The 10,435-nt window shown below is 49.2% G+C and overlaps 2 protein-coding genes across 2 annotated transcripts in view; one reads left to right on the top strand and one right to left on the bottom strand.

Moving 5' to 3' along the window:
* The window catches only part of Smc1b (structural maintenance of chromosomes 1B), a 67,345-nt gene extending 66,871 nt beyond the window's left edge, over nt 1-474 (bottom strand). Inside the window, exon 1 of the mRNA XM_005354405.3 lies at nt 337-474. Within this exon, the coding sequence (XP_005354462.1) occupies nt 337-445 (109 nt within the window). The 5' untranslated portion in view covers nt 446-474. The remainder of the gene's footprint in view (nt 1-336) is intronic.
* Nucleotides 475-653: 179 nt separating this feature from the next.
* Nucleotides 654-10,435, top strand: part of Ribc2 (RIB43A domain with coiled-coils 2) — a 12,688-nt gene continuing 2,906 nt past the window's right edge. The window contains exons 1-5 of the mRNA XM_005354404.3: nt 654-880; nt 1,447-1,528; nt 3,504-3,848; nt 6,245-6,363; nt 9,474-9,701. Coding sequence (XP_005354461.1) covers nt 767-880; nt 1,447-1,528; nt 3,504-3,848; nt 6,245-6,363; nt 9,474-9,701 — 888 coding nt within the window. The 5' untranslated portion in view covers nt 654-766. The remainder of the gene's footprint in view (nt 881-1,446; nt 1,529-3,503; nt 3,849-6,244; nt 6,364-9,473; nt 9,702-10,435) is intronic.

Below are 10,435 nucleotides of genomic sequence, written 5' to 3'. Positions count from 1 at the left end.
GGGGGGGCTCGGTCCCCTCAGGGCGACAGCAGGGATTGGGGGTGACCGGGTCCCCCTCGGGCCTACAGCGGTCTGTGGGGGGACTCGGTCCCCTCTGGGCGGCAGCAGGGACTGGCGGTGACTGGGACACCCCAGGCCAGCAATGACAAGAGCAGGCCCCCGGGTCCCCTCCAACCTACAGTGTTAGGGGTGGGGTCCCCTCAGGCCTACAATGGGGGTTGGAGTGTCTGGGTCCCCCCAGGCCAACGACAGGCGAGAGCAGGCCCCCGGGGCCCCTTGGGTCTACAGCGGGAGGCAGTGTCCCCTCGGGCTGAACTGCTCTGGGGCGCTGGTTACCAGAGCCATTGGGGCCGATGATGCAGGTGAACCTCTTGAAGGGACCGATGACCTGGAGGCCTCGCCACGACTTGAAATTCTCCACGAGCAGCAGCTCAAGGTGCCCCATGGCTGCCCTCCGCGCCTCAGCCGCCTCCTCGTGCGCCAAGGAGGAAAAGCGCGGGAAACGCTTTGCCAAGTCTCGCGAGACTGGCGCGAGCGAAGCGCCTTTCCCTAGCAACGGAGGTTGTTAGCGTTTCCCGGGAAATCCGATTCCTGTGCCACCGCTTGTTGCCGAAAGCAGGCTCTTGGTGGTCGCTGGGACAGATCAGCTTCCAAACTTTTGGGAGTGCGGCTTGCTGCTTCTGGGAGCTGCAGCTTGCTTATTTCTGTGATCTTTTCTTACCGTGTTTGTTCTGAAAGCTGCTGAAGCCCCGCCGATTCCAGAGCCATGGAGGTAGCGCTGGTTAAGGATCTGCAACAGGACGCCAGCCTCGAAAAGAAGCGGTACATGGAGCTGTGCAGGCAGGGACGGGTCTTCAACGCCAGGAACAGGATTATTGGGGTGAGGCACCGGGGGGTGGGGTGGGAGGCAATGCTTGGAAGGAACGTTTATACCGAAGTACCAAGTTTGCCTGGGTAGACTTGAAAAGCCTTACGCTCACCAACAGTGGCCCAGCGGGAGCAGTGGGAGCCAGCATTTGCTTTTTTGCTATTCTCCTGTTTAGCTCACTTTCCCCATTCTTCCAGGTGGCAAATGCCCTGGTTACCTGAGTGGGGTCCAAGAGGTGGGAGACCTTGCAGAGTTCACCACTTAGTGAAAGAGACAATGCCTTAAAATGGTCGCAGAAAACGCAGTGGGTTGAGCACCAGCACAGACTGGAGCCTGGAGGGGGAAATCAGAGAGGGCTTCCCAGAAGGGTGGTACCTAACCAGTGCTGGGGGAATGCGTGTGGGTTAAGGAAGTGGAGGAAGTCCTGGTGAACACAGCACAGGCAGGACACCCAGCTATAAGCAAAGCCATCCAAGCATGGGAAGGCAATTTGTTGATTCTGTGGCCAGATGAGGGGAATTGTAGCCTACTGAATTATACTAGCCGGCTCTTACCTCTCTTGCTTCGTCCATACCCAGGGAGACACACAAGCCTGGGATGTCCAAGTTCACGACCAGAAGATAAAAGAAGCAACTGAAAAAGCTAGGCATGAAACTTTTGGTGAGCATTTCTAAGATGTCCGTCTATAGCTTAAGACCTCGTGTCTTCATTTCTGTGGAAGCCAGAGCAAATGCTATGTGTTCTCAGGGCCCTAGATTCAGTCTCCTGCATGTGCATGAATGAGAACACACACACACACACACACACACACACACACACACGCACACAGAGTTATCATTTGCATGGTCTTTCTCCTTTTAAAATTCCACATTTTCTTGTGCTCAGTTAACTGAAAGAGAATATTCTTCCTCTCAAGAAAAAGCAGTTAATGAATTTCAATGTACATCTTAAGAAATGTATTTTAAATAAAAGGAGTGTTTTTCATTGTTTTCTTAAAAAAAAAAAACCCTTTCTTTAAAAGGGAAAAGCTTAAACACACACATGTACACATTCTCTACTTCAGACTCAAAGCTGATCTTCTGTGGAGGACAGCTGTTGAATACAAGTGACACACAAATCCTGGAACTTAGACCTCTGAGCTGACTCAATGATTTACATATGGTATGTAACATGTGTGCATATAGTATTTATATACATGTAGCTCAAATAGTGTTCTAGGTTCTAGTTCAAAATGTCAAACAGAATCCAGTTTTCCTAGGTGGTTTCTAAATATAAAGCAAAGAAAACCAGCCTACAAACCACAATCCCAGATAACTTAGACAACAATGAGGACACTAAGAGAGACTTACATAGATCTAATCTACATGGGAAGTAGAAAAAGAAAAGATCTCCTCAGTAAATTGGGAGCATGGGGACCTTGGGGGAGGGCTGAAGGGAGGAGGGGAGAGGCAGGGAGGAGAGCAGAGAAAAATGTAGAGCTCAATAAAAATCAATAAAAAAAGAATTCAGTTTTTCCTTCATGTCCAGCAATTTCACCAATTGTTGAACATTGGGTTTTTAAAATGCCATAGGATTTTTTAAGTATAAAAATGCTGGGCATATAATTGTAGAGACAAACGTGCTATCAATTTAGGCTTTAAGAAATATGGGCAGAAAAAGACAAAATTTCTTATCAGTGGTTATGTTCAAGTGATTCAATTATGAATGAAATTGCTTTTGTTTATACTATTGTACATTTTTCACACTTTTCGTTCTTGTTTGTAAAGTAGTTCAGACTTTACAATGTAGCAGACACACATGTGTCCATCACCAAGCTTGATGTCAACATTTTGCCTTGCTGACCTCGGGCATCTTCAAGAGTTCTTTCTGAAAACTACGTTGTATATAACACGAGTACCCCGTTATAGTTTCCCCTTTTTTCCTTCTACAGAAGTGTGTATTTCCAATGTGTTTATAGATGTACTATCTATGTTTCCTTGATAATATAAACTTGCTTTTGTGTGCCTTTGTGTCTGCGTATGGTGTGTGTGTGAGGGTATATGCACATGTGTGTGCAGATAGGCCTGCCTGTGAAAGCACAGAGACCATGTAGACCAGGCAGGCTGGTCTCTGCCTCCCAAGTGCTGGGACTGAAGATGCGCACCACCACACCCAGATTTTAAAAGGTTTTTGGCAAATACTGCTTCAGTTAATATCCATGTATCACGTGCCTTGTGCACGGTGAGAGAGACACTAGCATTGAATTGATGGCTCAGATTGCTCTGTTAGAAGTACGCCAATTACACTTCAACAGCAATGGGTGCAGCCATCTCAGTCTCATTCCTCACGTCAGGACTAGTGTATACATTGGTGGCATTTTAAGCATTCTGTCTGAATGTGTCCCATGAAAGGTTAGTGTTCCTATCTAAATATGTTATCCACTTGGGTTTCTTTATAGTGCTTTACCTGTGTTCATTTCTCAGTTGGTTTTCCTATGTACTTAAGATGTTTGTAAGTATTTTTTATATATGCGGATGCTGTCCCTTTAATGGTTATGTTACAGTCTGGGAACATTGTCCTTAAGTCATGAAAATCAGTTCTAAAGTAGATTCATTTTTATTCATCGTAGCTGATATGTGTCCTGTGTCTTTCCTAGCTGCTGACATGAAGCACAATGACAAAGTCATGTGCATACTCCATGACCGCGAACAGAGGGACAGGAAACAACTCTGTTGCGCTATCAATGACTTCCAGCAGAGCTTTCAGAAGCCAGAAACTCGCCGTGAGTTCGATCTCTCGGACCCCCTGGCCCTCAAGAAAGATCTCCCAGCCCGGGTGTCAGACAATGACATGAGGAACACCGTATCAGGAATGCAGAAGTTCATGGGAGAGGATTTAAACTTCCACGAGAGGAAGAGATTCCAGCAGGAGCAGAACAGAGAATGGTCCCTGCAACAGCACAGAGAGTGGGAGAGAGCGCGGGTTGACCACAAGCTTGCAGGTAACCAAAGAGAAGTGAGGTTGATCTCAAGAGTCTTTCCAGCGCAGTGTTTGTGGATGCTTTTCAAAGCTCCACCAACATTACTACAAAAGTCAAAACCTCGGTCCTCAGAGTCAGCATCTCAAGCCTCTACAGTATAGGAAACACTTTCTGAGCACTCTTATTGCCCTCCTTTGCTTCCTGTTGCTGTGATGAAACACCATGACCAAAAGCAACGTGGGGAGGAAAGGGTTTATTTCACTCCCAGGTTCATTACTGAGGGAAGCCGAGGTGGGACTCATGTAGGGCAGGAACCTGGACACAGGAGCTGAAGCAGGGTCTGCTTAGAAGATGAATAAATGCATGGAAATGGAGGATCCACGAGGTCCTTTGGGAGCACAGTCACAGGCCCAGGGCTAGCAGGTCCTCATAGGACTCAGTGGACCCAGAGAACCTCTGGATTCAGACATGAAAGAGCCTCTCCGTGGGGAACAACAAAACCCTAGTGAGATTTGTCTGCATGGAGGCCATCAGCCCCTCCTTGGCAGGCACTCCTAGCAGCATCTGGTCCTCTGAGCAGGCTACTAGTGACTGAACAGTAAGAGTTGCCAGGAAGATTGTTCTGACTTCCCAGCTGCTCCTGTCTGTGTGTTGATTCAGTCCCCCTGCTCAGCTTGGGCCCCTCCCAGCCTCTTTTCTCCCTGATGGCTTTCCTCTCAGACCCCTTCCCTGCCCACCTTGTCCACTAGAGTTGCTGTGGCCAGCCTGGCCCACGATCTCCATGCTCCCCTCTCCAAAGTCAGTTCTCAGCCTCAGCCCCCTTGATACATTCATTTGATTTGGTTTTCACACCAGTTCTTTCCCTGGTTGCTCTGTTGGTTCTTCTCTTTCAGCCTCCCCCCTGTCTGTCAAACCAGAGATCTGACAATCCTGACCTCATCTTCAGCCATCCTCAACTGTTCCCCTTCTGCCTCCTACATGTTCTTTGAGCCCACTTCTCACTGTCTGTTTGCCACCACTGCTGAGACTAGCTGTCAGATTTTCTCGCCTGGATGGACCTCTGCTAGTGGCTTTCTACCGTTACTCCCCCTCCAACCCATTCCCAATACATCAGGCAGAACAAAACTTCTCAAGAAATGCCACACTGAACCATGCCACATCCATGCCCTCAACCTACCTCAAAGCTGTCAAATGTCCTCATGGGATGTACAGTAAGAGCCAGTGCAACCCATAGACTGTACATGTTGGGCCTCTGCCACCATGGACAGCATCAGCTGGTGTCTCTACCTCCTTCATGGCACTTCAAACATTTTGGCTCGCTCGCTTGGGATTGCATCATGTCACTCCCACCCTCAGGGCCTTTGCATGTCCTCCTAGAAAAGCAGTTTCTTGGTCCCTACTCTCCAGCTTTCCCAGCCAGGCATTCCCAGCATTTCCTCTCTCACCCTTCCTTCCCTCTATGGATTAGCACACTTTGTATATCTGTTTGGAGGGTTTGTGTGCTTTGAACCCCCGTTTATCACCTCTGTGTTGTGTGCATCCTGAGCAATGTGGGGCCCAATCTAGGCTCTTGATCACTCTCTGATGCATGACAGATTAACAGACGATGAGTGAGCTAAGGATGAAGGTTTGCAGAGGTCAGGAAGCCAAGGTTAAAGAGTCTGGTCCTTCGCGACTGTGATAGAGCACATACCTAGTGTGTGTGAGGCCCTGCATCCCCAGCACCACAAAGAGCGTGCTCTTTGTTTTTGGAGATAACGAGGAGCCTCTCTAAGCACAAGTAGAGAAAGAAGAAGCTGCTGACCCTTGACTTTTTATATGTTCATTGCATACTGGCACTGTGCCTCAGAGGAGGGTGGGCAGGGGAGGGGCACAGAGGTTAAGCAAAAGTGCTGCTAACAGTGCTAGGCCATGTTTGGAAGCCTGTTCTGATTCCAAACCTTCCTACTTCACTCCTGGTACCCTCCAATTTCACTCTGCCTTGTCCCCCTCACTGACATGGCAAATTTTTGCTGCCACTCCACAAGTATCTGTGACTTGGCACTCTACTCTGGGTCTTGTCTGGTCTCTACAGCCCTCTTCCCTAGTTCCTACCACTTCTTGCCTTTGTAAGGCTGAAACCATCTCCTGATAGACCAGTTAGCAAGGTCTAGCTAATTTACCCTAGGACTGCTGCAGACATCACCAATTCACAGCAGATATCATCGATCCATAGCGTTTATACCCATAGTACCATAGTACCTCTTGCTCGTGAAGATCTAGAGCTGCACTTAAATCATTCCAGCTCTCCCAGAACCTGTGAGCGGAGTAACTTCCCCCCTCCACGTACTCCCCCTTTTCTTCCATAGTAGAAATGAGTGTGGACCACCACACTCTGGTGGGCATACTCAGGCTGATGGCATCTTGTCTCCTGGCAGAGGACTTCTACACGCAGACAAGACTAAAGTTCGATGAAACAGCCAGAGACTTGCAGAAGCTAGAAGGCTTGACCAGGAAGGAAGTCTGTGCAGCCATGAAAGAGTTCAACAAGAACCAGGTATCCACACCCTGAACTCAGGCTGAAGGGAGGGACATAGCTGCTTCCTCCGGGTCTCCCTACGTTTGGAGGGGTTCCAAGTTCAGACTGCATACACCACCAGCTCTGACAGAGCCCTTGACAGGGCTCACACCATAACAGAGGTCAGTGAGATCTGGTTTGGTCTGACCCTCAACGCAAACTGAAACTGGTGAACTTCACCACCCGCATGGGTGGGGAAAGCTCTCACTTTTTCAGACCTCCAGAACAGAAGGAGCCTCTGCCCACGTGAGCACCACTTGGCCTGGGCTGGTCTCAGTTCTTACTGTATCACAAGCTCAGTCATGAGGCCATCGGAGCAGACAAATGGCACCCTTCTCTTCTCAGCTGCCCGGTTTCCCCTAGGCTTCCTGTCCTCCAGCCCCTCTGAAGTTGCTGAGTTCCTTACTCCTTTGGAAACGGCTTTCTCCTCCAGGTTTTGGGGGTTTGTTACTGTTTCCCCATGCAGTTCGATTCTGAGTGATTTACCATTCTCCCTGTCTCTAGAGATATGGTCTCAGGAAGAAAATGGCTGACTTTATTTTACATTTACTTGCTTTTTTCTTTTTTTAATCAAGACAGGGTTTCTCAGTATAGTTCCTGTTCTGGAACTCACTCTGTAAACCAGGCTGGCTTCAAACTCACTGAGATCCACCTGCCTCTGCCCCTCAAGTGCTGGGATGAAAGGTGTGCACAATGTAATAGTCAGCAGGAATGGCCATAGCACCTGCTCTTTATTCAGTATGAGGATGCACACAGTGTTAGGACAGTTTAGCCCATCCTCAGGACTCTGAACAGTAGCCACTACTTGTTTTAAGACCTATTATTTTTAATCGTGTGTGTGTGTGTGCATACACGTATGTAGCGACCGCCTCGGCCAGCAAGGATGACGCGACACCGGAGCTCTTCTCACAAACAGTTTATTCAGGACCTTGTTGACAATCGAATCTCTCTCCCCGGCAAGCCTCTCCCAGCCCTTAAGAAGGCCTGGGCCGCCAATCCTGGATCGCCACGTGGGCATCGCCCATAGGTTCACGCATATGCAAGCAGCTTACGATCATCACATGATGATAGTGTGAGCCTGGCCTTAGCCATATATGGAGTTGTTTATCCTAGAGAGCACTCGCTTTTGGGATCGCGGAGGGCGCAAGCCAGCGCCATCTTTAAGGTGCGGCTCCATGCAGCTCTCTATACATGTGAGCCATGTGAATGCGGGTACCTACAGAGGCCAAAGTCGGATCCTCTGGAGTTGGAGTTACAGGAAGCTGGGAGCTGCCTGATAAAGGTGCTGGGAACAGAACTTAGGTCCTCTGCTCTTAAACATTGAGCTAATCTCTCCAATCCTGGTGGCTGAGATTTTTAACTGTGGCAACAATTCCCTGCTAGCATGTTTGACTATTTGACAGCCCTACCACAGAGGCTGATTAATGCTTTTTCACTGGTAGAGAAAGGCTCAGAAGGATGAGCAAGGCTCTGAGGGATGAGCGATTTTCTAAGGATATCCAAATGCTAAATGGCAAGTATTTGAATTTGGTCTTGTCTGCCACAAAATCTGTGCTTGATGACAAGGCAGCTGGCCTCTTGCAAGCCCCTGCCTTTCAAGTCCTCTGCTCATTCTTCTCTAAGAAGAGCAGCCAAGGCTGGGAAATGTCTCCCAATCCACCTGTATTAGTCAGGGTTTTCTAGAGAAACAGATCTGATAGACCAAATCTCTCTATATAAATGGGGTTTACTAGAGTGGCTTAGAGATCATGGTCAGGCGATTCCAACAATGGCCGTCTTCTGAAAGAAAGTCCAAGAACCCAGTAGTTGTCCAATTGATCCATGAAGCTGGATGTCTCAGGTGGTGTTCAGCATACCTCAGAATCCCAAAGAAGTAGCCTCTAACGCCAGTGGAGGAATGAGCTTGCCAGTGAGAGTGAGGACAAGCTGGCGAAGGGCAAGGGCTTCCTTCTCCTGTATCCTTTATACAGGCTGCTACCAGGTGTGACCCAGATGTAAGGTGGGCCACTGTCTTAGTCAGTGCTCTATTTCTGTGAAGAGACCCCATGATCAGGGCAGCTCTTAGGAAAGAAAGCGTGTAATTGGGGGCTTGCTCACAGTTTCCGAGGGTGAGTCCGTTTATCGTCATGGTGGGAACATGGTGGCATGCGTGGCACAGGGGAAGTATCGGAGAGCTTTTCATGCTATCCCTCAGGCAGCAGGAAGAGAGACCCTGGGCCTGGTGTGGACTCTTGAAACCTTAAAGCCCACCCCCAGCAACACACTTTCTCTAACAAGGCCACACCTCCTAATTCACTCCCTTGTGACTAAGTACTCAAATATATGATCCTTTGGGAACCATTCTTATTCAAATCACTACAGTCTTCCTACCTCAAATGATCCAATTCTCACACACACACAAAAAATCTTTCACACAGGTACCCAGCAGCTTGGGTTTTTAGATAAGTCCAGATGTAGATGTAGTCAAGTTAACAACCAAGAATAACCATCCCTTGACTGTACAGAGAAATACCTGAAGTCCAGAGAGGGGAGGCATTCTATACAAATCACACAGTCCCTCACGTCCAGGCAGTGAATCAACAGGAGTTCTTCTCCCCTGCCCCCCGAGATAGTGTTTCCCTGTATAGCCCTGGATGTTCTGGAACTCTCTCTGTAGATCAGACTGGTCTCAGACTCCCAGAGATCCGCCTGCCTCTGCCTCCTGAGTCCTGGGATTAAAGGTGTGTGCCACCACCACCAGGCAGGAATTCATTTGCAATGGGGCTGTGCGGAAACTGTTAGGACTGCTGAGGCAGCTGTGTGCTACCACCTTTAGAAGTCACCGCTGTGGAGGCTTGTGGCGGTGGCCTGCAGATGTCCAGGGGTTCTAGGGACCATGGGATGCGCACTGCCCTGTACTGGAGACAAGCCAGTGGGGCAGCCCGTTGCTCTGACAAATTGGTGCAGAGCCTACAGTCGTACACACACCAGTGGGGAATGAGCCAAAGCCCAGCCACTGCCCAACAGTGCTCTGATAATCTCCAGCCTGCAGCCAGGGCCCAGATGTGGTCTTGACCCTGTAGTCACTCCAGAGGTCCTTCTCTACACAGGTTATGGAGTTGGCAGAACGGAAGAGGCAAGAGAAGCAGAAAGAGCAAGAGGACAATATGACTGAGATCACCAACCTGCTGCATGGGGACCTGCTCTCTGAGAACCCGCAGCAGGCAGCCAGCTCCTTCGGGCCTCACCGTGTAGTCCCTGACCGCTGGAAGGGCATGAGCAAGGAGCAGCTGGAGGAGATTCGCTTCACTCAGAAGCAACAGATCCAGGAGAAGCTGGTGAGCTCCTCCTGAGCCACAGAACCGCCTCTGTACCCCCGAACTGCCCCCACACCCAGCTCCTGTGTCAGTGCTCATTCTGAGAGATGCCTCTGCTGTAGGCAGCTTTCATTCCGGTGGGAGGGGAATAAGAGCCAAAAACTACGGCCACACATGATGTGTGTAGCAGGCGTGAGAGATGAGCAGAGGATGACTGTGGACCTTTTAGAGGGTGGACCTGGTTTCTACAGAGATGGGAAGTTGGTGGGAGGGCCATGCTGGTGGAGAGGGGCTCACTGGTACAACTTTGGATGTGTTAACTGTATAATGTCCACTAGACATCTGTGGGATTAGGTTTGCCTGATGTGGCAAAAGAAAAGGAAACCAAAAGCACTGGCTACAGCGTTTTAAACAAGGTAGAATCTGTCTGTATATAATTGGTCCTCAGCATAGTCTCAGGCTTAAGTAGAAGCTCTATGGCCACTGTATTCTGCTATCTTTGGCATCTGGGCCCAACTTTGCGCAAGTGTCTGCTTAAATGCCAGCCATCACATACATGAGCAAATGGTGTAGACGGAGAAGTAAGGATACCATTTTTAAGGAGTTTCACTGGACAACATTTAGATTACTCCAACTGGAAAGGTCATTGGGACATGCATCGCTAGTGGCTCTCTGTTAAGGGAGAGAGAATGGTGGCCGCTGGGGACTCTTACCATTCTCTGTCTACAATTCCAGGTGAAGTGTAGGTGGGGAAA

This window comes from Microtus ochrogaster, chromosome 15 (genome assembly GCF_000317375.1).
Source record: "Microtus ochrogaster isolate Prairie Vole_2 chromosome 15, MicOch1.0, whole genome shotgun sequence".
NCBI classification, from domain to species: Eukaryota; Metazoa; Chordata; class Mammalia; order Rodentia; family Cricetidae; genus Microtus; species Microtus ochrogaster.
Note: the sequence above shows the minus strand (reverse complement) of the source record. Positions and strands in the feature narration are given on the sequence as shown.